This window comes from Lynx canadensis, chromosome C1 (assembly GCF_007474595.2).
Source record: "Lynx canadensis isolate LIC74 chromosome C1, mLynCan4.pri.v2, whole genome shotgun sequence".
NCBI classification, from domain to species: Eukaryota; Metazoa; Chordata; class Mammalia; order Carnivora; family Felidae; genus Lynx; species Lynx canadensis.
Window position 1 is genome coordinate 103,932,552 of NC_044310.1, and position 24,746 is coordinate 103,957,297.

At 48.3% G+C, this 24,746-nt stretch overlaps 1 protein-coding gene across 2 annotated transcripts; it reads right to left on the reverse strand.

Moving 5' to 3' along the window:
• Positions 1–8,093: 8,093 nt before the first annotated feature.
• Positions 8,094–24,211, reverse strand: ITGA10 (integrin subunit alpha 10). 2 transcript variants are annotated; one of them, XM_030327265.1, is made up of 30 exons: positions 24,098–24,211; positions 22,361–22,472; positions 22,070–22,179; positions 21,771–21,862; positions 21,432–21,546; positions 20,314–20,441; positions 19,999–20,147; positions 19,181–19,331; positions 18,811–18,976; positions 18,605–18,678; positions 18,232–18,376; positions 17,899–18,047; positions 17,528–17,671; positions 17,196–17,399; positions 16,768–16,898; positions 16,055–16,221; positions 15,820–15,962; positions 14,438–14,551; positions 14,152–14,237; positions 13,855–13,996; positions 13,593–13,685; positions 13,357–13,433; positions 13,122–13,211; positions 12,625–12,703; positions 12,345–12,458; positions 12,006–12,086; positions 11,740–11,853; positions 10,358–10,453; positions 9,965–10,078; positions 8,094–9,668 (listed from the first exon to the last, which is right to left on the reverse strand). In XM_030327265.1, exons 1-30 carry the CDS (start codon positions 24,147–24,149, stop codon positions 9,603–9,605), a joined length of 3,498 nt encoding a protein of 1,165 aa, XP_030183125.1. In that variant the 5' UTR covers positions 24,150–24,211; the 3' UTR covers positions 8,094–9,602. The 2 variants fall into 2 exon arrangements, with proteins under 2 accessions (XP_030183125.1, XP_030183126.1); XM_030327266.1 differs by lacking the exons at positions 21,432–21,546; positions 21,771–21,862; positions 22,070–22,179; positions 24,098–24,211 and having other exon boundaries at positions 22,361–22,448.
• Positions 24,212–24,746: the final 535 nt, after the last annotated feature.

A 24,746-nucleotide genomic window follows, 5' to 3' on the forward strand; every position in this document is an offset into this window, starting at 1 on the left:
TTACCACCAGATAATAATTCCATGAATTTCATTTTTCTTTCTTTTTTTTTTTTAAGTATGCTCCCAACTTATGACCTTGAGATCAAGACCTGAGCTGAGATCAAGAGTCAGACACTTAACCAACTGAGCCACCCAGGTGCCCCTCCATGAGCATTTCTTTCTTTCTTTTTTAATCTTTTTAAATATTCATTTGTTTTTGAGACAGAGAGAGACAGAGCATGAGAGGGGGATGGGCAGAGAGAGAGGGAGACACAGAATCCAAAGCAGGTTCCAGGCTCTGAGCTGTCAGCAGAGTCCGATGAGGGGCTGGGGCTTGAACTTGCCAACTGCAAGATCATGACCTGAGTTGAAGTCAGACGTTCAACAGACTGAGCCACCCAGGCGCCCCAGCATTTCTTAAAATAACACAAAATATTGCTTCAAACTTCTAATGTGCTTTAGATATGCTTGGTTCAGCAGAAAATAGTCCATCTTGTCTTTTGATTTTATAATCCTACTGTCTTTACAGACAGAACTAGTTGCAATACAACGGTCTTTCCAGGCTGAGCACTTAGTGATCGCTATATATTCCTTAGTTTGGATAAGTATCCAACTTTTGTCATTGAGAAATTGTGTTTTCTAGAAAAAAAAGGAAGCCATATAGGGGTGCTCCCGGTGACGCAGTCAGTTGGGCATCTGACTTCCACTCAGGTCATGATCTCAAGGTTCGTGAGTTCGAGCCCCGCATCAGGCTCTGTACTGACAGCTCGGAGCCCGGAGCCTGCTTCAGATTGTGTGTCTCCCTCTCTCTCTCTGCCTCTCCCCCACTCATGCTGTGTCTCTCTCCATCTCTCAAAAATGAATAAACGTTAAAAAATTAAAAAAAAAAAAAGAAGCCATATGTTTATCAAAAAACTTCAATGCAGGCAGCTGTAAGAATGAGATGAGAAAGAAAACCCCAAGGGTTATATGTTGGCCTCTGAATAATCTCATAATCTGGTGATTGGATCAACTTGTACAGATCTGTGAAGGTCCCCCTTTGTCTCTGTCTTCTGAGTTTTAGTGTTGTGGAAGGCATTTCAGAGCCAGACAATTCCAAGTTTTAATCTCACATTCACCACTCATGTAGTTGTGTGGCATCAGGCAGTTTGCTTAGCCTTTGTCTCAGTTGTTCACTTCCGCGATGTAGACACTACTACTCTCCCAACCCAGTTGTTGGGTAGATGAATGTTGTGGAGGTGTGGAGCCTCTCCTAGGAAGCTATTCCTGACAGCCTCCTGCCATACGGTCTCCTTTAATCTCCCACCTGTACTTGACAGATGATGTCTATCACGGCAAAGATGGACAGGGTATGGCTCCTGGTCTCAGAAAGCTTACCATCATCATTCATCCAGAAATCCTCTTATATAAGGAGGTTATATAATACCTTTGCTCCCTTAGGAAAGAATTTTATGTATGGTCAGGACCAAGGTTGAAATGAATGGGTTTGAAAAGCACACTGGTACAAGATTGAAATTCTGCTTTTCTCTTTGTTAAGAAGACAAGTTTTCTTGGACTGTTGGTCTACTCTTGATAAGAAAGTGTAAACAAAGGTTTTTTCTCTTTTCTCTTCCCAGAAAACCAACACTTCTGTGTTTTGTCTTTATCAGGTCTTCGATTACTTAAGAAAATTAAAACTTCTCAATGTTAAAGGAGCCAAGTTTTGCTAATGACTGTATAGCTTCCTATAGAATGCCTTATTGCCACCTTGGTTCAATGTAAATATTAAATTTATAATGATGTGTAATCCTATGTAGATATGTGCTTTAAAACTTTCTGAGGTTTTGAACAAACATCTTGAGATTTAAATGGTAAATGAAGTCTTTCTGACTAATTAGGCTTGTTTACTTGGTATGTCACGTATTCTGGAAGCAGTGTCAGATAGTGGTAAGCCTTGGGTTCTGTTGTTTGGGTAAACGCTATAACTGTTCTAGAAACTGATGTGGGAAACAAAGTCAGAAGGAAAAAAATAAATTTCCTTACAACTTACAGCTCATTGACAGGTCCTTGAGACAGGAAGAGTGACCTTCCTCTAGGAACTCAACTGCCCTGATACCAATACAAATAAAATTTTGGATCGTGGGGAACTTGTTCTGCGAGTGTTCTGCAAGAGGAGCAAACATTTGTAATAAATTTTAACTCGGTAAATGAGCAATGTCTTGCAATACGAGTGGTACGTGACACCGAAAGTCACATGATCACAACGGAGCCAATGGTTCTTCTTTCCAGAACCTAGGTTTGACTACACTTTGCTAGAGGCAAAAGGCAATCTTAGCTTAACATTATCCCGACCTCCAGGATCCTGCAGGTCCCCCTCAATTTTTTTTTAAATGTTTATTTATTTTTGAGAGAGAGACAGACAGAGCACGAGTGGGGGAGGGGCAAAGAAAGGGACAGAGAGAGGGGTGGGGGGGACACAGAATCCAAAGCCGGCTCCAAGCTGTCAACACAGAGGCCAATGTGGGACTCAAACTCGCAAACTGCAAGATCATGACCTGAGCCAAAGTCGGAGGCTTAACCGACTGAGCCACATATAAAAATTCCTCTGGAAACTTCCTTTATCTCTACCCCCACCCCCCATCACATACACACAATATATGTTAGCAGTCATCCTCCAAGCATGATATAAATCTGAAGGGTCTCATGACTAAGGTTCTATTAGACAATGATAAATGACATTTTCCTAACAATAGCTAGCCCCTCAAGGTCCTGGAAACCTTGCTTCCAAATTCCTTAGAGTCTTATGCTATCCCTAACCCCCTCCCAACTTATAAGGATATAATCAGTCACCCCTCACAACACCAGTGCTGCTCTTTGTACCCACATGTCCTGTCCCTGTGCTTTAATAAAACCACGTATTTGCACCGAAGATGTCTGAGGAATTCTTTCTTCTTTTTTTTTTTCAATGTTTATTTATGTTGAGAGAGAGAGAGCACACACATGCGCAAGTTGAGGTGGGAGGAGAGAGGGAGAGAGAGAATCCCAAACAGGCTCTGTGCTGACAGAGCAGAGCCCTACGTGGGGCTCAATCTCACAAACCGTGAGATCATGACCTGAGCCAAAATCAAGAGTTGGACCCTTAACCAACTGAGCCACCCAGTTGCCCCTCAAGAATTGTTTCTTGACCACTTGCTCCGAACTCCAGCATTTCCACAGAAATGTTATGAAATTATATGAAATTCCTTAAAGTTTCATATTGTCTGGTATAAGGTCATCACTTGACATTCTAATTACTAAAGTGTTATGTGTCATAGGAACAACTGAATTTCCTTGTCAGTTGCATTGTAATGAACTCTCATAATCAGATCTTTAACCATGTCCATGTTTGAGTCTTTTGTCATTTATAGTTATTGTTCTCAGGCTCTTACAGAATAAATCTTGTCTTCAAGGAGATTCAGAAAAAGGACTTTTAACAAATATAGGTTTTTGGTATCTTTAAAATCGTAAACCTGAACTGGATAAGAATTTCCAGATGGGAAATTGGGAAATGGGAAAGCTGCATTCAAACAGAACAAAATTAATAACATAGGACTGAATAAACTGAGGAAGATAATTATAGGTTTTTATGACTGTTATTTGAAACATTGCTGGTTCTCTAACACTTGCTCTTTTAGATTGAGGAAGTTTTCTCTTAAAATATCCATGACTTACAGTAATATAAGATATTCTTTTGTGAACAAATTGAAGCATTTTTTCTCCTTACCTAAACCCTCCAGAATTCAGAAACTCATAATAAATAATCTTTTTTCCATGGCAATGACAGTTATTGCATAAATTCAGTAAGAATCTGTTCTTGTAACAAGACACCATTGGAAACAATGGTTACAAAATGTCATATTTGAGAGAAACATGCATAGATAGCTTTAAGGAATTAAGGTTGACTTTATGGAACCAATAAGCCCCCTTGGAAATATTGCCCTGATACCTTGCTTACAGAGTTCCCAGGAGTAAAGGATGTCACTTCCTTGCAGATGCAGGAAACCTCAGGATATTTGGGGACCTCCGGAAGAGGAATACACCCAAATCTACAGGTACTGCAGGCAAGTCTGATGACAACTCTTTGGCTTGGCTCTGGCCTCAAGAGGCTATTAAAATTTCAATTTAAAAATTCCTTATAAAAATTTCCAGCAAAGCAAATTAAAAAAAAAAAATCTTACATGATCAATCACTATTCTTGCTGAGCTTATGTAAATAATTAGGCCAAGTTTATTAAAACTGGACTGGTTTTACAAACAAATTAGTCTTGATTCGGCTATCTCTGGAAATAAGGGTGAATTTAGGGAGAAAAATTGTGTTTCAATAACACATCCTTTTGGATGTTAGATTCTTTTTGATTAATTGTCTTTAAATGTTTGTTGTTTACTTAAGCTAGACAACTTGAGGTAGACTTCAGAGAAATTGCCATAATAGCTCATATATAGACAATCCTCTTTCTTATTATTCTGTGGGGATAATAAGAGAGACCCCATAACAGCTGGACAGGGGCGCCTGGGTGGCTCAGTCGGTTAGGTATCCGACTTTGGCTCAGGTCATCATCTCAAGGTTCATGAGTTCGAGCCGTGTGTCGGGCTCTGTGCTGACAGCTCAGAGCCTGGAGCGTGCTTTGGATTCTGTGTCTCCCTCTCTCTGCCCCTCCCGTGCTCATACTCTGTCTCTCTCTCTATCTCTCTCTCTCTCTCAAAAATAAAGAAACATTAAAAAAAATTAAACCACTGGACAATGGATAGACTCCCCAACAATTTTGTAACTCGGTAGTTAACGTCGGTCAATTCTATGTGGCTAGGATAGCGAAATCACTCCTTAAAAGTCAAAGTGTATCCCACTCCATGGAGTTAACTATGGACTTATGGAGATAATGGATGGCCCCACTTTTCTTACGACTGATTGTATGATACATTTGGGGATGCCCATATTACCAGACAAGTCTTCTCCCACTTGCTAGTGACTCCTCGTGATTAGGATATTGTTAGGGCTAGACCTAAAACAAAGCTTCTTAATGGTTTTATCCCTTAGCCATATATATCCTGGAAGCCACCTCTATGGATGTAAGATTACAAGTAGAGGCTTTAGTCAAGCATACAGTGGCCACCTTTAACCAAACCCAACATGAAGTCACCCCGATACCAGCACATACAGGGATATTTCTACTGCTAAAAAAAATGTTTCTTTCTGGTCTATGGGACTCTCCAGAAGCCTTTCTTTTATCCTCAAACTATCAAAATTTTACCTGCATATGCCAACCCACAGATAGGCTATCAGCTTAAAGTAGTTACAGAAGATGAGCCCTTTGCCTTTCGACCACCTTAAAGATTTAAGGACCGAAAAATGGTTAAGGCGGGGGGGGGGGGGGGTAGTGATGAGGGATAGAAGCAGAAAAATGTTCACTTTCAGCCCAGAAGGCTGACCTATGGCCTGCATAGTTTCGATAATGATCAAATGCATGCTTGTTGCTACATTCTTAAAGGGTCTCACGACAGCGTGTACATTTCACTGATAGTTAATATGGAACTGAATGATAAGCACCAGAGAAAAAGAAGACATGTATGATCAAATGCTCCCTGCACATCCTCTCCCCCTTAAGCACTAAACATACAACCATCAGTGTCAGATAGTAAAAGTGCAGCTCCTTCTGCCCACAGGTCCTGTCCCCGTGCCATGACATCTCAAAAATTCTTTCTTGGGACACCTGGCTAGCTCAGTCAGTAAAGCATGCAACAGAATCAGGATTGTGAGTTCAAGCCCCACCGTGTTGGGCCTGGAGCCTATTTTTTTTTTAAAAAAGATTTCTTTCTTGACTGTCACACTCCCCAACACTTTTTCTTCCCTGTGGCCAGAGCCAACCCACTCAAATGCGGATTAAAGCCCACTCCCCTTCTCCAGTCTCATCACTCACTAGGTTCACAAATAGCCCAATGCTTAGGCTGTTCTAATCCACTAAGTTTCCCTTCCAGACTAGTAATTAATCCTCTCTGGAATGCCTTCTCTTACACTTGCTGACCCCTCAGGCCAATTATGTTTTTTCTGTAAAGATTTCCCTTACAACCCTGCCACCCCTGCCCAAAAAATATGCCTCTTGTGCGAGATACACTTCTAATACTTACTGCTATGTTATATAGCAACCGCCTCTCTGTATTTCCATTGTTTCCATGTTCGTTTCTCCTAGTAGACTGGGCCCTTTGATGGTGAGAGTTGTGTTTTATATAGTTCTCATTGCCTGGCACGTATTAGGTGCTTAATGTCTGACAAGTGAACAAATGAAAGATGAAGGAAGGAATAAAGAAGCAACCCTGAGGGTCTCCTGGGTGGCTCAGGTCATGATTTCGCGGTGTGTTCGTGAGTTCGAGCCCCGCTACAGCCTCTGTGCTGACAGCTCAGAGCCTGGAGTCTGCTACAGATTCTGTGTCTCCCTTTCTCTGCCCCATCCCCGCTCACACTCTGTGTGTGTGTCTCTCTCTCTCTCAAAAGTAAATAAACTTTAAAAGAGAAAAAGAGAAGAAACCATGAGAAGAAAGGAAGGAACACTCCTGTGTCTGAAGAGAGTCTGTTGTTTTCTACAGGGGCTTCTCAAGCTGGCTCTGCTCCACAGGAAGAGGTTGGGGTTAGAGAAAGTCCCACTCGAAGGCTGAAGGATAGAGAAGACAGGGATCTCTAGGTGGGGAAAAATATTTAAAATGCTCTCTTAATCACAAGGACAAAGAATTAGATGAACCAGTCCTCAAAGAAATCCCACTAGGGGTAAAGAAGGGAGATCTGTCCACATAACCATGGTCTCAGTCCCAGCCTCAGAAACAGTATGCTCCATAAAGGTTGATCAAGTGATAGCCTGTATGAAGTGCACTGGGGGTCACCATGGACTGCTCCTGCCACAAAATAGTTCACCAGCTTGCCACAGAATTTTCGTCCCTGCCTATTGGCCAGTCTACCATATTCAGAGTTAGGCAACAGAGGGAGAGGTGTGGTCTCTAGAAGGCTTTTGCTTAAGTGCACATGTTCCTTGAGGGTACTAGACCACTGGATCTCTAAAAAAATCAAATAGATTTGATTTCTACCATTAGAACCTTAATTAGCTAATTATCGCCTTAAAGGGCATGAGGGCTTATTTCAAGGGGGATGAGGCATAGGATAAGATTCCGTGGTAGGAGACAATAGCACATAGAAGAAATAAATCTTCAGGGCCTGTGAAAGGCAGGTGGGTCACCAGATTAGGAACACCAGCTGGTGCTTCAATACACCCTCTCACTTAATCCTCACAATACACAGTAAGGTAGATTATTTTATAACAAAGTATTTTTAGAACAGTTAACCTTTATTGAGTATTTAGTATATGCTCACTTTACTTGGATTATCTCATTTGGTCCTCACAACCCTAGTAAGTCTAAAGACAAGAAAGCCAAGACTTAGCAAAGTTAAATCTGTCCAAGGTCAAACAGCTTTTAAGTGGTATAGCTGAGATTTAAAGCCAAGTCTGTCTTCATTCTCGACCACTATACTGTTATCTTACTGTTATCTGAGCCTCAGAGTAGTTATGACTGGCTTGAGGCCACACAGCTAATAATGGCAGACCCAGGGTTTCAATCTAGGCCTGTGTGCCTACCAACCTACACATTTTATACTCTATAATCACATATGTAAGGTAAGGATTGCAGGAGGCTAGAACGCATCTCCAGTGGGAGAGTCACAGAAAATATTTCAAGTATGTCATAACTTTGCCTTCCAGGAACTCAACTGTATAAGGTCTCAGGTGGTCCAAGAATCTACCTCTCTGGGGCGCCTGGGTGGCGCAGTTGGTTAAGCGTCCGACTTCAGCCAGGTCACGATCTCGCGGTCCGTGAGTTCGAGCCCCGCGTCGGGCTCTGGGCTGATGGCTCAGAGCCTGGAGCCTGTTTCCGATGCTGTGTCTCCCTCTCTCTCTGCCCCTCCCCCGTTCATGCTCTGTCTCTCTCTGTCCCAAAAATAAATAAACGTTGAAAAAAAAAATTAAAAAAAAAAAAAGAATCTACCTCTCACCATTCCTGAGCAGTCCATATCCTAGGGAACTCAAAGAGAACCAGAAGTCATTTGACACTGAACTTTATTTGTTCTGACCATCTGATACACTGTTCACCCTGCTGGGAAACAGAGACAATGCCCTGTGCAAAAGGCCGGAAACATGCCAAAATAAACATTGAGGCCAGGCCTCGAGAACAGCCCTGGAGGACAAGTTCTGTGGCTGCTTGTCAACTGCCCAATCAGGTCTCCTCTCTTCTCAGCTCTCAATGGGTGCTGATTCTTCAAATGGCTGTCAGAGCCGCACCTTGGAGACCAGTAACAATTTCTTTGATTACAAAGAAATGTAAGTCACCCAGTAGTTGGTGAGAATCTAATTATCTCTACTGGCCATGACCACAAAAATGGTGGGGTGGCCCAGAGACGGAAATTGGGAATTTCCGGTAGATATCAGGCAAGGGCTGGCAAACTGATTCCACCAGAGAAGCCCTACAGGAATGACTGCAGTTGCCCCAGAAACATGTGGCTATTGGTGCTACATAACCAGTGCTGAGCAAGGAAGGGCTTGCTCCCCAGAGACCTCCTGCCACCCACTTGGGCTTCTTGGTTAATGCAGGCCTGACTCGTTTGGACCCCACGGAGTGGCTGCATCCCAAAGCTGGTGAAAGGGATTCCCACCATCAAGAAGAAATCCTCTCCTTTCTCTCTGGTTTCCATAAGGAGGCCCCAACGAGGGCTCAAGAGTGTGTGAGGTCCGAGAGAGGAGAAAACACAGCCTAGGGACCCAGCTCTCTCCACTGGCCATGACCGAGACAACAGGACCATTTTCTGCTATTCCAGGACTAGCCACCTGGGGGCACCCGGCCCTGGCTTTGCTCCCAGGGAAGGCTGCGAGTTGGGAAACCCTGGCCCAGCAGGACTGGGGCAGCTCAGTTTCCCAGGCACCTGAGGGCGGGCCAGCGCACCACAAAGTCTCAGGTTTCAGGGGGATGGCAGTTGCCCGTCTAAAGGCTTCTCTGTTCCTTGGAATTGTACAGAATGTCTCTTGTGGCTTTTCCTCCTCCCTCCTTTTTTCCTGTTGACTCTCCCCATCCGGCGCTCTGAATCACCCGACTCCACAGGAAAGCAGCAGATGTTGACTTTACTTTTTGAAGCCAACATTGGCTCCCTCCTGTGGAGTGGGGAGCAGGCAGGAAGGTGAGAGGCAGGGGAATGGAGGAAAATGGCCCCCATCTTCTCCAATTTTGAGGGAGGATATAGGGGGAATCTGAAAGGAGTCAGGGTCCATAGGCGAAAAATTCTTGATTCCCGGGATAAGGGAAATGGGGCCCCAAACCAAGGCCCCGGTGTTGGCCGTGGAACCGGGATGGTGAGGGAAGCACAGGGTGAGAGTGTTCCTGGTTTTGGTGTCAGCCCCTCTGGTCTGAGGTAAGGCCTCATCTCTTGCCAGCAGCATCCTCATGACTCAAAAGTCAAGTCAGGCTGCAGGTCTGGGGAGACAGTCTAGAAGCTTCTTGTCCGAGCCCCCAAACCTCAGCTCTTATGCAAGTCTTTTGGAGAAGCCGCCAAGGAGGACTTTCTAGGGCTTTATTCTACATTCATTGCTCCAATTTCTCTTCTCTTTTTTCTTCCTCAGGGATTTTCTTACGGGCAAAGAAGCCAAGCTGTAGAGGAAGAGATAAGAGTCATCGCCAAATGTCCTGCCTGGACACCTTGCCAACAGCCCTCAGACATATCTGAAGTCTTCACTTTTGTTTTGCTTCCAAAAATGAGATTCTGATTTATTTTATTTGGCTTAGCTTAATTCAACCAACATTTGTGGAGTATAGTGAAAGAGCTCCCGGCAGGACACCCACAGCCTGCTTAGCAGCCCATCACAAACCCGGTTCTCCTTGCTATAATCAGGGAGCCCTCAACTCATGGGCATCACACCCCCTACTCCCACTGAGGCAGTGCCTACCTTCCAAAGGCAGAAGACAAGGAGAGCAAGCAAGAGCAGCCCTCCCAGGACACTGCCAATGAGAAGCCACAGGGAGATGAGGACAGGGCGGGTCTGAATCACCTCCAGCAGGCTCTGTAGGGGAAGGAGACTTGTTTCACACTTGTGCCCTTTCTCCCAGCTAGGCTCGCCCACATGATAGCAAAGCCTCGAAATGAAAGAATAAAAAGAAAGAAACTGAGGCAGGAATAAAGGCAGTGGGACCCCCGCCTCCTGATCGATCACTTGTGACACTTCAGCTGCTGCCTAATGAGGATGGTCTCAGTTATGAAAAAGTCCCCCCTCCCCCCGCGCCCTTCTGCCAACCCCACCCTCACTCTTTGCACAGCTCTCGGGCTCGGGCTCCAGTCCCACCTCACTCCAACGAGAGGCTTCAGGCAGCTGTAGGACACTGCCCTCCTTAGCTCCCAGCTCAAAGGTGCTGACCACCGTCAGGGACTTGAATTTGGCCTGTGGCGCAAGTGGATGGGAAGACAAAGTGAGCCATCATCAAGTGGTGTGGCTCTTGGAACCCCAATGGCAAAGATGAGGCCAGTAGGTACAACTTCTGGTGCCTTCCAGACCAGAAGAAAAGGTTGGAGACTAATGGAGAGAGAGAGGAAGGGTAACAGATGGAAAGCCTCTGGTCCTTCATATATGGTGTTGGCTCTACCCAATATTAGTTAACTCCCCTTCCTTTGGCTAACCCCTAGCCCTCCTTTAGGTTGAAGTTTAGATGTCAACCCCTCTTGGAATTAGGGAGGTATTTCCTCCTAACCCCTGTCAGCCTGGATTAGGTCATAATATTCTCTTTGCTTCTCTTTCACCACTGGACTGTAAGATCCTCAAGGTCAAGAGCAGTGTCCTATAAATTTATTGATTTATTTTGTGTGTGTGTCCTATAAATTTAGACGTCTCCAGTGCCTAGTGCCTAGCACCGTGCTAAGTACATACTGGTTTCTCAATAAATCTTTATTGAAAAAAAAAAGTAAATGAATGAAAAAAGGATACCAAAGAGCAATAAAGAGAGAATCAGACTTAGGGAAGGATGGTGTCTCCAACATAACTTTCCTATAAAATATGCCGCGTGCTATTCAAAGTACATAGCCCTTAGTACCACATAGCTGTTACAATTAAGGTGCCATTTCCATGCTCAGAAACTCACACTGACTCCTGACTGTCTATCATATTAAGTTCAACTTCATCTCCCCAGCTTTAGAGAACTTTCATAACCTAGATCCCTTTCGGCTATATGATCTTGCCTTCCATTACCCGCCAGTACATATCAGGCATGTAATAATCAACTGTTTATTCATGCATTTAACAGAAATGTATTAAGTCGCTATAATGAGTAAGGCATGGTGACAAATGTTGGGAATATTCTCCTCAGTGTCTGCCAAATACAGGTCCTTTTATATAGTAGGCACATGGTGGATTATTAGTTGATTGAATTTAGGTATCCTATAAATGTTGATTATTGATAGAGCACTAAGGGATGATAAACAGGAAAATACAAGGAGAATAACTAGCTTTAATGAGTCCATCTCATTATTCATTTGTTCCTTACAACCTCATGAAGTAGGTATTATCTTCCCCATTTTAGAGAGAAAGAGTAAGAATCAGGGAGATTAAATAACTTGCTCAAGGTCCAACAAGCTAGTAGGAGGCAAAGTTGGAACTTGAACATGAGTCAATTCCAAAACCTATGCTGAAGCTCCAGGCCGTAGTGGAAGAGGAAAATAGAAGAAAAGATTTACCCTCCGGAAAAACTCATTGTGAACCAGCCTCAGTAGTCCAACAGAGACCTCAGTCCCCTTGGCCAGCCGCCCAAGATGGCACCTCACGACTTGACACCGAGTGTTGCTCCCATTCTTCCAGAAGAGAGAGACAGATCAGGATCTTGGGATGGAAAAATCCCTTGCTCCCCACTCCAGGCTCCGCCCCCGTCCCAAGGCTCCGAACACTACTGCTCCCCACTGCATTCCCATTCTGGACACATTCTTCACCTTCTTGTGAGCCATACCAGTCTGTTTGTGTGATGAAACTCCTCGGGGTGCACAAGGGGTCCTGGGGGCTCGGTCAGGTTCTGTACTGTGCAACTTGCCTAGAGGGAGATGCAACTTGAGCCACCCTCTTGATGGTGAGAGGCCAGCCACTCCAGGGTGACCAGGAGCATGCTACCCACGCTCCGTGGTTCTTCCCTGGGCAATCCCTCTCTTTCTCCCCCAAAGAAGGCACATGTGTAAAAGAAAGGCCTCCCAGAGAGAGGAGCCCTGATGGCAGTGACCCCAACAGAGAAGGAGCTGGGTAAGTTCACCAGATCAAGGTGGCAGGGTTCCATGCACCCTTAGCCTGGACTCACATTGTTGGTGATAAACTGAGACAATGACAGGAAGTAATTGCCCCCATGGGCCACAGCTGGAAGGAGGGCTGAGATGATGAGGCCACTGACCACATAGCAGCCAAGGTTCTGAACCTAAGAGGAGGATTGGAAGTGGGAGGAGGTGGGACACAGAAGACCTTTCCTCATCTGTTCCTCTTCACCCTAGATGCCACTGGAAATCGAAGAGAGACTCTTCCCTCCTTTGCCCAGCACTCCTCCCCCTCCCCCTGCTCATGCCAAGGCCCCTCCAGCTTCTCACCCTAAGAGTGGTTTTGAATTCGGGACCCACTGGGAGGGGCCCATATGGGTGAACCTCATAGCGGTGCAGAGTGGACTCACTGCGTGGACACCGAGTCAGGAAGCACAGGGTCACAGCCATGACACAGACACAGGGGCACATGATCAGCACACAGACATGGATTCAGGGAAGGCAGGGCCAGCACGTGGATAAAGGGATGGGGGTACATAAAGAAGACAGAAATGGAATGTGACGTAGACCTGGTACAAACTTTATGGTTGCACCCCCTACCCTTCGCCCCAGCTCCAATCCCTAGGGCCTAGAGCCAAGCCCTATACCTAGGAAAGTAAGATGCTCAAAAGGTTCGACTTGAGTGGGATTCAGGGCAAAAAGATGGAGCAGCCCCAAGGGTTTGCATTTGGGGAAAACACTGAAACACATGGAAGGAAATGGAGAAAACACAGAGTAGGGGTCTGGGGTCAGGACGGATGGGGTCCTAGTGGGGAGCTGAGCCATACCTGGAGAATAGGAGGCGGGGCTCATAATGAATGTAGGCTGAGGTCTGGGCTGTGTTATCTTGAAGGGTCCCGTTTCTCTCCAGGCTATTGCTGTAGGGTTGGGGGAGAGGCTCACGTCCCAGCCCACTCTAAGACACCCCACTCTGGAGGAGACGAGTCACCGCTGTTTCCACCAACCCCCTCCCCCCGCAAGACTCCACAGGAGAGGCTGGGAGGAAGCTCCCCTTGTTCCCACCTGGTGGCAGTCAGCCTCACGAGGACCTGGCTCAGGAGGAAAGAGCAACTAAACTCGAACTCCAGCAGAAAGGTCACCTGGAGGCAGGTGGTTTGGGGTCAGGGCATGGTCCTCTTGATGGGGCCAGCACAGAAGAACAGGAGGCCTCGTGGGCCTCCTTCCCTAAACTCCCAGGACCCGCAGGTTCCAACCCCTGTTCTCTCAGAACCCCTTTCTCATCCTGGGCCCCTACTCACCTTGGATCCAGCCTGAAAGACAGGGTGCCCCACACTGCAGAGCCGGACATGAGGGGAAGGGGCTGTGCATTCCACCTTCACGGGGCTGTCCCTCTGAGGGCAGAGGAATGTGGCGGGGGCTGGAGCTGAAGCCGTCAAGTGTCTCCTGCCCACAGCCTCTCAACACCGAGCCTTTCTCCAGAGCCTTTTGCAGCCTAGGCCAATACCCCAATCTTCCTCCCCCTCCTTCCCTGACTCCTCCCAAATCTCCTCCCCCAGGTACCTGAGGTGTGAAACTGGCCAGGTGGAGGTTTCTAGAGAAGCTCAGGTTCAGGCTAGTGTTGTAGGCATTTTCCTTCCTGTTCTCCAGAGTTGCTGATACTAGCACTTTCTGCCGACCTCCTCGAACCACGAAAGGGTCCTTCCTAGGAGGGGTGGATAAGGGAGAGCCCAGGAGTTGAAAAGCTGCCAAAGGCATCACTTCTACTCTTCTGGGCAAGAAACAACCCTCCAGCTCCCTTCGAGCTCCTTCTGGTCTGTCTCAGGTCACCCTGGTTTGGCCAGTTCACATCCATCCCACCTGGAGCCTCTGATGTCCATATCAGCACGAAGCACCAGGTCTGTGACACATTCATTGTCAGGGCCACAGTCCTTAGAGAAGGGAACCTAAAGGGGAGAGAAGGGGCTGAGGCCTGATAGGAAGGCAAGCAGAAAAGCATGGAATTAGGGGGAAAGGGAAAAGAAAAGAGCAGGTGCCCGGGTCAGATTTGGCTGTGAAATTAGGTCTCGGCCCTCCGTGTCTCTTGAATTCACTGAGAAGGGCAGTACTGGGACCCAGGGGCAGGGCAGGGCTTGGCATCGCTGACCAGCTTTCGTATAGAGGTGGGTGAGCCCTCATCCAGCACAGGTCCTGGCTTCGTGGTGTTGTCCAATGCAAAGGTCACAGTCAAGGCCACTGGCCGGAGGTAATCTGAGGTATCCTAAGGAAAATCAGAATCAAGGATTATGGGGAGCCAGGGGTTAGGGGTATAGCCCAGGCCCCCATAAGAACGTGATTATTACAGTGATCAATTACCGAACACCTTCTATGTGCTGGGTACTGTCCTGAGGTTTTATCAGCACTATTACCTTTAATTCCAATACAACTCCCACACTGTAGTTATTATTAGTATCTCCTCCTTTCGGGTAAGCAGGGAACCTGTGGGGTGCAGGTTATGTGACCTGCCAGAGTTCACGAGTGGTGACCGGCAGAGTGAGGCTTCAAACCCAGATCAGCCTGCCTCCAGAGTCTGAACTTCCTCACTGCCCCAGCTTCAGCTCTGGCTTTCTTGCCAGACCCGGCAGAAATTCCTTCTCCAGCCAGCCTGCCCCTCACTCCCAGGCCCCGACACAGAGCCAACTAGACAACTAGACAACTCTTAACAAGAACCTGTATGTGCGTTAATCTGATCAAGAACCTGCACTTGTGTTATTCGGATCAAGAACCTATATGTGTATTTTGTTTGAGGCACCTGCCTCAGTATTATACACGGTGTTTGCTATGGATGCGTCCCAATTATTTATTTTACCTCTGCTTAGAGCCTTTGTGTTGCCTTCCCCACCACCTGACTCCCTCTCTCCCAAAGCCAGTGTCCTCTTGAACAGTTTCCAGATTTCCGTAGCCATACCAAAGCCGGGATGTTTTCATTCGTTTGGATGCCAGTATTTATGGATCTCTACATAATTTCTCTCTTCTTTCTTTCTTTCTTTCTTTCTTTCTTTCTTTCTTTCTTTCTTCCTTCCTTCTTTTTCTTTCTTTCTCTCTCTCTCTCCCCTTCCTTCCTTCCTTCCTTCCTTCCTTCCTTCCTCCCTCCCTCTAACTGGGGCCAGTATAAGATCCCAGAGGCTGATCTGCAAATCAAGCTATTTGTCTTTGTGTGTGAGACCCTGTATTCAGGGTTGGGTGACTTTTCTAAGAGAAATACTGGGAGTGGGGAGGGGGTTGGTCGCATTTTTTTTTTTTTAACCTACCTTGGGGTAGCGGGGGAAATCCTATTTTTTACAATATTTTTGTCTTTCTGTTAACCTTTCCTTTTATCCTTGAATTTTTACTAAATTTCCTCCTGACTTAAAAATCTTGTTTCTAATTTGGGAATTTGAAATCTTGGTACTTAATGTTATGCCATTTTTTCCAAAGAGTTCGAACCACTTTAATACCAGAACATGGTAAAATATTTGCAGTCTGTCCTGTCTTCCTGCCCGTCCTCACCAGCACGTGGAAGCGCAGCTGCTCACAAGTGACGTTCCCAACACTGAGCCGGAGCCTCCGAGGGGACAGCCTCTGGCCTGAGCCGTCAAACACAGCACGAGCCCCTGTGGTCCACTCGTCCAGTGACGCTGTGAACCGCAAATCTGGATGGGGCAGGCAGGAGCGAGGGTGGAGAGGGGTCCAGGGACCAAGGCAGGTGGGCTTAAGGGTTACTTAGGACGCTCCGGTCACTCACAGAATCGGCGATCCCAGTGGCCAGGGGTGCGAGAGGTCACTCGGAAGCAAAGGGCTGCAGACAGGCAGGCTGCCTCCTGGCCTCGCCGGCTGCAGTCCCTCTGAACCACACTGATGGCCGGAGGGGTCACCTCCAGGGAAGGGGCCAGGTGGACAATGGGCCGGGAGCTGGGATCAAGAAATTCTAGCAGTAAGAGGAAAGCCCTTGGAGAAAGGTGATCCCCAGTGCTTGCCTCCCAGAGGTCAAAGGAAAGAATGAGAGGCTAGATGTACACGTGTCACCTCCCCGCCGGAACCTTCAGGCAGAAAGATAATAGCTAACACTGAATAAGCACTTGCCATGTGCTAGGCACTGTGTTAAGATCTTTCATGATTATTGCATTTAACTTTCACAACAAACCTATGAGGTAGATTCTGTTATTATTCCCGTTAAAAAAATTTTTTTAATGTTTATTTATTTTTGAGAGAGAGAGAGACAGAGCATGAGTGGGGGAGCGGCAGAGAGAGAGAGGGAGACACAGAATCTGAAGCAGCTCCAGGCTCCGAGCTGTCAGCACACAGCCCGATGCGGGGCTCAAACTCACGAACCGTGAGATCATGACCTGAGCCCAAGTCGGTTGCTTAACCGACCGAGCCACCCAGGCGCCCCCACAAGCCTTTGCTTTTATCAGTTAGGTTATGCTGTCCACAGCCTCCTGAGCTAGGACTGCTCACCTAAGCAAAACGGCTGCCCCTTGGGCACCCACAGCCACATCTACCAGGTCATCTCCATCCAGATCCAGCCGGCCATCCACACTCCGGCCAAAGTAGCTGAGGGCCTGTGGCATGGAGATAGCAGCAATCCTCTGAGAGGAAGAGAGGGGAGACTGAGCAGGGACTCTCACGCCTGGTGACCCCGGCCGCCCACCCGGCACACAACCAGGGGTAAGAGAATAAGAAGGAATAAGAGACACTAGTCTGTACTTAGGAGTCCCTAGTACAGCAACCTGGACCCTACCCTACCACCTCACCTTTTTGACTACTGATAAAAAAGCACTTGTCCAGTTTGGGTCTCAAGGCCAGGGAAACAACGATGAACAAGGAGCACACCCCCCTTCTCCTTCCTCCCACCCATGCCCCTGCTTTCTCTGCACGCTCCTGACCTGGGCGGGACGGGGCCTGATCCCACTCTGGGCGCCATGATACAGGTACAGTGCTCCATGGTGTCCGTCCTCCAGGGGCGCCCCCACAGCCACATCAGCAAAACCATCTTGGTTCAGATCAGGAAGGGCACCCATGGCAAAGCCAAACCGAGCGTCCTGGGGGGGTTCTGGCTGAAGTGTTCCCTGGAGTGTCAGCAAGGACTGCTGGTGGAGGGGAGAAGACAGAAGACGCTGATCTGGTGGCCCCAACCTCTCAGCCAGCCCGTGAACATACGTGCCTTCCCTCCCTCCTTCCCTCCACCGCCCCCACCACAGACCCCAGCAAGTCTCACCTGACCCACCAGATACACATAAACACGGCCCGTCTCCTTGTTCTGGGGTCCCAGGAACATGGGGGCAGCCACAAGTAAGACATTGGTTGTTCCATCCCCGTCCGTATCCAATGGACAGAGCTCACTGCCAAAGTAGGAGCCAATCTGGGGAGTGGCGGGGAGCGGTGACCCCAGGGAAAAAGGAAGGTGATTGTGGACAAGTGAGAAGCATCGGCCAGCCTGCCAGCGTGGTTCTCACACCCCTGACAGACCCCGCCAACCAGAACTCAGCAAAGATTTTTCAGGATCCTCTCTTGGTCCTTCCCATTCCTCCCCCACAGCCTGAAGGCCCCTCAGGATCCAAGCGTCCCACCCTCTCTTGGATGCCCTACCTGCTCCCCCTGGAGGCTCTGGGCAACCCTCACAGCCCCATCTCTCTTAAGCTGGAAGGCGATGACCTTTCCTCTATGTCTAAACCGAGGAGCCCCTGAGAGAAAGAGGCGGCGTCCACCCCGCAAAAGCATGGAGGAAACAGAGTAACCTAGAAGTGGGCAGGGAATCGGGTGAAAGGGAAAAAAGATGGGGTCAGAGTAGGAGGGGTCCCTAAAGGCACAGGACGAGGTCCCAAGGAAAGTAGCAGATTGGTGAGAAACTGCTCTCACACCCCCCACTGGGGAAACAGTTCATCCTCACCCCCTAATTCCCTGCAACCCTCTGCTACTTACCTAAGTAGGCTGCATGGTTCTGCAAAGCAGGGGGGAACTCATCCTCCAGGGCCGTCCGTGGGGGGAAAAGGCGGTGACCTTCCTCAAGCCATAACACAGAGCCCCCCCAGTCATAGGCCCCCACCATTCCAAAGAGAATCCCATCCTGTATGGCAGAAACAGATGGGGTCGCTTGAAAAGACAACAGGAAATAAAGAGTAAAAAATCCAGGAGTGAGAGGGTCACTAAGACTATGCTGGGGGCAGTTGGAAGGCATGGGAAGGTCAGTATGGACATTGGTTAAAGGAAGAATCTAGAAGAGCTCTGGGTTGAAGTTGCCTGAGTCTGAGGTGGAGAGGAGTCAGATGTTGAGAGGGGTCAGAGTCTGTCCAACCTTCAACCGATGAGTAGAGAAACCAATCTGAGACATTTCCAGCCCAAAAGAGCTTTCGTTTTCTCCACGGGACCCTTGAGCATGAGAAAATATCAAGGCAATATCAGGAAAGACATTTCTTTGACTCATTGAACTCACCCCAGAACCCTGCCTACACCCAGAACTCCTCCCTATCCTGTCCCCCATTTCTTCAGGGAAGTCATTACCCTCAAGCCCAAAAATCCGGTCTCCCAGCGCGTCCACAATGTCCGTCAGTACAGCTTCATCTGTGACGTTGAAGAAGAATCTCTCATCTGGATCACTGGCAATAGTTCTGATTTCCCGCAGGAAAGAGCTGGGGTCTCGCTGTCTCCGGAGGTAGTGGCCAAGGACCTGGGGTCAGGAGAGCAAGGTGGGGTCAGTTAGCTGTGGGGAGTGAGGTGTTACAGCTGGTACACAACACAGCCGACTAGAGTGAAAGAAGGGAAAAGAAGAGGCTGGCCTTTGGGGAGTCATTAATGCCTATCTTCTTGAAGCTCCCCGTCCTCGGTGTCACCATCCCCCCTCCATCCTTCCAGATCTGGAGTAGATTCTCACCGCAATCCCATAGCGGGTCACTCTCCCAGCCTCACAAGCCTTTAGGGCTGCAGGAAGTTCCTCTCCATCATGTGACTCTCCGTCAGTGACAACAACCAGCAGCCTAGCCGCCTCTGGCCGGCCCCCGCGGGATGGACTGAATCCTTCTGTGCTGAGAAGAGAGAGAAAAGAGTGAGGTGTGATCACGTGTATGCAGACAGACACACACACACACACACACACACACACACACACACACCACTGTCAGCAGTTCACTGAGGTCAGGCATCTTTTAGTCCACCTCCCTGACAGTGGAGACTGGCACACAGGAAGGGCTAAAATGTTTGAATGTCATAGAGCATGGGCAGCAGTATATCCTCAATGCAAATAAGTATGAATGCCATTTGTTCATAGATTCATTCAGCAAAAGTTACATTTGGGAGAGGACAAATATCCAGAGAATGTGGAATAAAGGAGAGTGGTCAGGACAGGGAAGTCTTCCCAGAGATGAGTTCTGAATCATGTTTGGCAAGTGGGCAAGGACATAAGTGGTGGAGAGTCTGAGGGCCAAGATCAAAGCAGGAGGGCAGGGATAGAGAGAGTTCTGTCTACGGAGATAAATAACATAAATCAGGGATTTGGAAAGACACAGACGTACACTTTGAAGAGAGTGACGAGAAGGGTATGCAGTGACGGCCAGCTTAGCCTTCCCCAAAAGTGCACACAAAGAAAAGCATGCAAGACATTTTGGGATGGACACAGTGGACTCCAAACCCTCCCCTAACCTTTCTAGGCCCTCCCCACTTTGGCCTCCCAGGCTCCCCTTCCCAATGCCTCACCAGGCCACCAGGATTGCTTGGGCGGTCTTTGTTTCTCGTCCCTCTCGCCGACTCAGGTTCCTGGCTGCCCTCACCACTTCCTCCTTGGTTCGGAAATCTCCCAGGGACCACTCGTGCACAGGGCTCTCCCCATACTGTACCAGTCCCACCTGAGAATAAAGCGTGCACTCACATGGAATGTGTGTGCTGAGGGAAAAGATAATATGTGGGGGCAGGGAGATGGGCATTTGGATACTACTGAAGACACTACCTACATTTACCTCCTTCTCTCCCCGTCTCTCCCTGTCCAAGCCCATCCACATTGCCTTCTCTTACCTGTATCTGCTCCGGGTCAATAAACAGTCTCCCTACCAGTCTTCGTAGGAAAGTCTGAACTTCAGACCAGGGGTAGATACTGTTGGAGCCATCCAAGACGATGACAACATCCATGTAGGTGGGACAGCCTAGGAAGAGGGGTATGCTGATGGGGAACAGAGGGGTAGAAGGATATTGGGCACGCAGGCAACAAGGGAAGAAGTCACAGGAGGGCACGTTCCATTCAAACAATTATTTGGTGCTTCTGAACATGCAAGGAAGGTAGTATACCAGGCCCTGGGTAAATGCAGAAATGAATAAAAGAGGACACGGGCACACATACAACTTACTAAAAGAAGAAGAAGAAGTAGAAAAAGAAGGAGGGAGAGGGGGGAGGAGGAGAGGAAAGGGAGAAGGAGAAGGAGAAGAAAGAGGGGGAGGGAGAGAAGGAGGGGAATTAAGTGCTAGGTAGAAACAGAGCACCACTCTATGCTTTGGGAGAAGAAGAGGTCAGTTCTGATTGAGGGGAATCAAAGACGTAAGCAATAGAAAGATGTTTGAGGAGAGGAGAGCATTTGCCTGGAGAACACTTTAAAAGGACACGGAGGTATAAAAATAGATGACAAATAGAATGAGGAGGGAAATGCTCTGGCAAAGGCATAGGGTGTGGAGGGTATAGTGAGAGGTTTTTTTTTTTTGACGTTGGTTAGATCAGTTCATGGAGTCTTGATGCCCTGGCAAAGAGTCTGAACTCTTTTTTTTTTTTTTTTCAATGTGTATTTTTTAAGAGAGAGAGAGAGACAGAGTGTGAGCAGGGAAGGGGGAGACAGAGAGGGAGACACAGAATCCGAAGCAAGGCTCCAGGCTGTGGGCTGTCAGCACAGAGCCCCACACGGGGCTCGAACCCACTGGCTGTGAGATCATGACCTGAGCCGAAGTTGGACGCCCAACCGACTGAGCCACCCAGACGCCCCCTGAATTCTAATCTATTAGGAAACATGGAGCTTTAGGCACATTAGGTAGCAACGAGGAAAGCGATGCAGACCCCCTGTCCAGCATCAAACCGTGTTGACCCATCTTTTTCCCACCCTGCACCCAGTTCTGGGGACTGAGTCCTTCGGGCCCTTCTTCTGGCTCACGTTGTGCAGTGGGTGCCAGGCTTCCCTGGGGCCGGAACGAAGCATCCACATGGGCACATATCCCAGAGCTGAAGACAGAGGAGCCACAAGCACGAGACCAGAGAGGGGCACAAGCCTGGGGAGAGTTGGGAGAAATATTACTCCCAGGCTTGGGAGTGCTCTCTCAGCACACACTCCTAGTCAAAGGAGGCGCTGAAAGCACTCCCTGGGATTCCCCTCCTTGCTTTCTAGGGTTTTAAACCTCTTGACCCCTCCAGATAGACTAGGTCCCCTTACCATACTGCTCTTTTCTCTGCCACATCCTTCAGAGACCCCACCACCACCCTTTCGTTAGCTCACCATGAATCCCCCATCATTGTCTGTCTCTAGTAGAGACATTCCGAGGTGCATATTCATAGCAGGATGAGATGAATTTCCCAGTGGATAGTCACCTGGTTGCAAGAGGGTGGAAGAGAATGAGACCATGGGGTCACACATGGGGTGCTTGGGCTTAGGGTGATTAGGAGAGAGGATGAGATCAGGATCAAGTCAAAGATAGGGAGTGTGTGGGATATGGGGGTAGGGTGAGGTATAAGGGGTCAAAGCTATTAGTGTAGCAGGTTAGGGGGTAGGAGTAGAAGAGCGAGGCATCTTCTTACCCAAGTGGCCCTTGGCACATGGGGCACTGTGGGAGCCCCCTATGGGGCAGCGATAAACGTCCCCCCTTCTGTCGCCTGAAGGCCCATCCCAGGGGGCACCCACCAGCATCCTGGGAGGAGGACACGAGTATCAGCATTGTGTGAACATGACCTTTGAGACAGGCTGGAGGGAAAATGCATGGGTGTAGCAAGCCTGGATCCCCAGCCACTTCTAACAGTGGCCTTGCCATCCGCCTTGCCTCCCCTTTAAGAGCTCTACCACAGTCCCAAACCGTCTGGTTTCTTCCTCACCATCGACGTCCACCCCCAACATGTTGCAAGACACTGTATCCAAATTCAGCCTCGGGTGGCCCTGAGAACAGGCGTGGGCGGTGTACATCCAGGTTAAAGGGGGAGCATAGACCTGGGGGGGGGGGCGGCAGAAGCAGTCAGAGTGGTTAATGAATGCCCAGAGAGGCACAACCAGAAAGAAGCGCAAAGGGAATACTTATATCTCAGTCTATATCCCTGTTTCTTACTCAGAAGTTGTCCTGGCCTCTGTCAACATCATGTACTCAGAACTCCAAGCAAGGATGGTCTCCTTCCAGTATTTGGGTCCAGATGTCTAACCTGTGGCCCTCTGCCATGCTGGTGCACAGCTGTATTTCCATTCCCACCTCTGAAATCTCATTCACAGACATGTCTGGAAGGGTCAAGTTCCTCTTTTCCACATCATTCCCCCTACACATCCTCCCCCACAAGCTGTAAGAGTCAAAGAGGGAGAGGGCCTTTCTGAAGCCCAGAACAACTATGCCTTCCAGATTCTCCCCAAACCCAGGACTTCAGGGAGGACAAGAGGAGGCTAGGGAGTACTGCATGGCTAGGTCTCTCCTCTTTCTGTCTCTTTCTGACTCCCAGTGTCGTTGCCACACTTTCACTCTCTTTCTCCAGCATCTAGGTCTCTGCTTGATTCCAGTTCTGAAAACCTCAGTGGTAATTAACTGGGTGGGGCTACTCGACTGCCCACACGTATGGTTTGCCATCCATCCTCACCAAGAGACCCATCACCCCAAAGTTTCCCACAACCCACTTCTTTTCTAACTCACCCCCCCCCAACTGCCCCCTGCATACCTGTATTTCTTAAATTTCAGCCCACTCTAAAGACCCTCCCCTGACTCATATCCTGGCTGATTCTTCCCTGCAACCCCAATCCCTTTAAAATCAGAGCTAGAATGGGGTGCCTGACTGGCTCAGTCAGTAGAGCATGCTACTCTTGATCTCAGGGTCGTGAGTTCAAGCCTCCCATTGGGCTCAGAGTTTACTTAAAAATAAAATAAAATAAATTTAAAGAAATCAGAGGTGGTATTTTAGGAAACAAAGATTACAGGGCACTGGTGAGGAAAAATTCCAGGCCTACAGTCCCTCCCATGGTCCTTCCCTGACTAGGTCTTGCTCTTTCCTTTCAAGCAACCCCCTCAGGCCACCCCTATCACCCCCACCACCCATGGCTGTAAGCTCTGTCTCAAACCATGCTCCTTTTCAGAAAGGTGTTTTCTATGTGAGGTTTTTTTTGTTGTTGTTTTTTTGTTTTTTTGCATCCAGCAAACTGGCAGAGCCATATGACCAGCAACTAACTCACTGGTTAGATAAACCAAGAGTTCTGACCACACATTTATGCCTCAGGCTCCAGAGACCACCACGGGTAGAAGGAGGTTGGCAGGAGGATAATAGGAATCAGATTAGCCACGTGGAAGGTCACATCATATTTCTTTTGGGACCACTTACTCTTGCAGGGCTTAAATATTTTAGCCAACTGGACCCAGAGCTGACACAAGGCCCTGCCAGTCTCAATACCGAAGCACTCATAATGTGTGGGCCTAAGAAGGAATGCCCCCACCCCCTGCCACCACATACACATACACACACGAAATGCAGAATGTGTTAACCTCTCACCCTAACCCCCAAAGATGTCAGCTCCAAAGGTCCCAATGCCAAACAACCCATACACCTTCCACTTCCACCGGAAACCAAGAAGTTAACCTCCCTCACCTGTCAGGAACATCACGGGCAAGAGCAGGTGAAGGATGTCGGGGAGTCCCATGCCTGGTTGTTCTCCGTGTGAGAAGTCCTCTGTGCCTCTGTCCCTCTCCTTTTCTGTTTTCTTTACTTTCCCTCCCATCCTGCCCCCTCCCACTGGCAGCTAAAAATAAAATTGGAAGGAATGGGAGGAGTGATGGTGGGGAACTCCGGGGAGCCCCAGACCAAGGAAAGGACCGAGCCATCTCAGCCTATTTCTCTGCCCTGGTGCTGCCCCCTGGAGGCATCGTGTCACTATCCAAAGAACACAATTCTGGACTTTCTGCCCTTTATTTTTCTTCCTTTCTCTTCTATCCTTTGTGGTTGCCAGGCAGTAATGCTTCCCTCGGGTTTGGAATAGACAGTAGGCATGGGAGGCAGATACTTTTTACTTCTTAACCTTATTTATCTCACCCCGGGAAATGGAAAATGAGAGAACTGGTAACAGCGATATCGTTTCCCCTCCCACCCAGGAGTCCCAACATGTGAACACAGCCAGCCCACAAACCAAACTTTGCCAGTCTCACTGTTTGTGACTCAGCCTATGTTGCCTTGTGGCATCACAGCTTTTGGAGGGACCAGGAACTATGAACCGGTACAGGGTGTGCTTTGTGGAACTGGC

Coding starts and splice junctions, on each gene's coding strand:
- ITGA10 (XM_030327265.1), bottom strand. CDS start 24,149: ATGGGACTCCCCGACATCCTTCACCTGCTCTTGCCCGTGATGTTCCTG. Junction 19,332..19,998: donor CAAGCAATCCTGGTGGCCTG/GTGAGGCATTGG, acceptor CTCTCTTCTCAG/CACAGAAGGATTCAGTCCAT. Junction 13,997..14,151: donor ATGGACATCAGAGGCTCCAG/GTGGGATGGATG, acceptor CACCCCTCCTAG/GAAGGACCCTTTCGTGGTTC.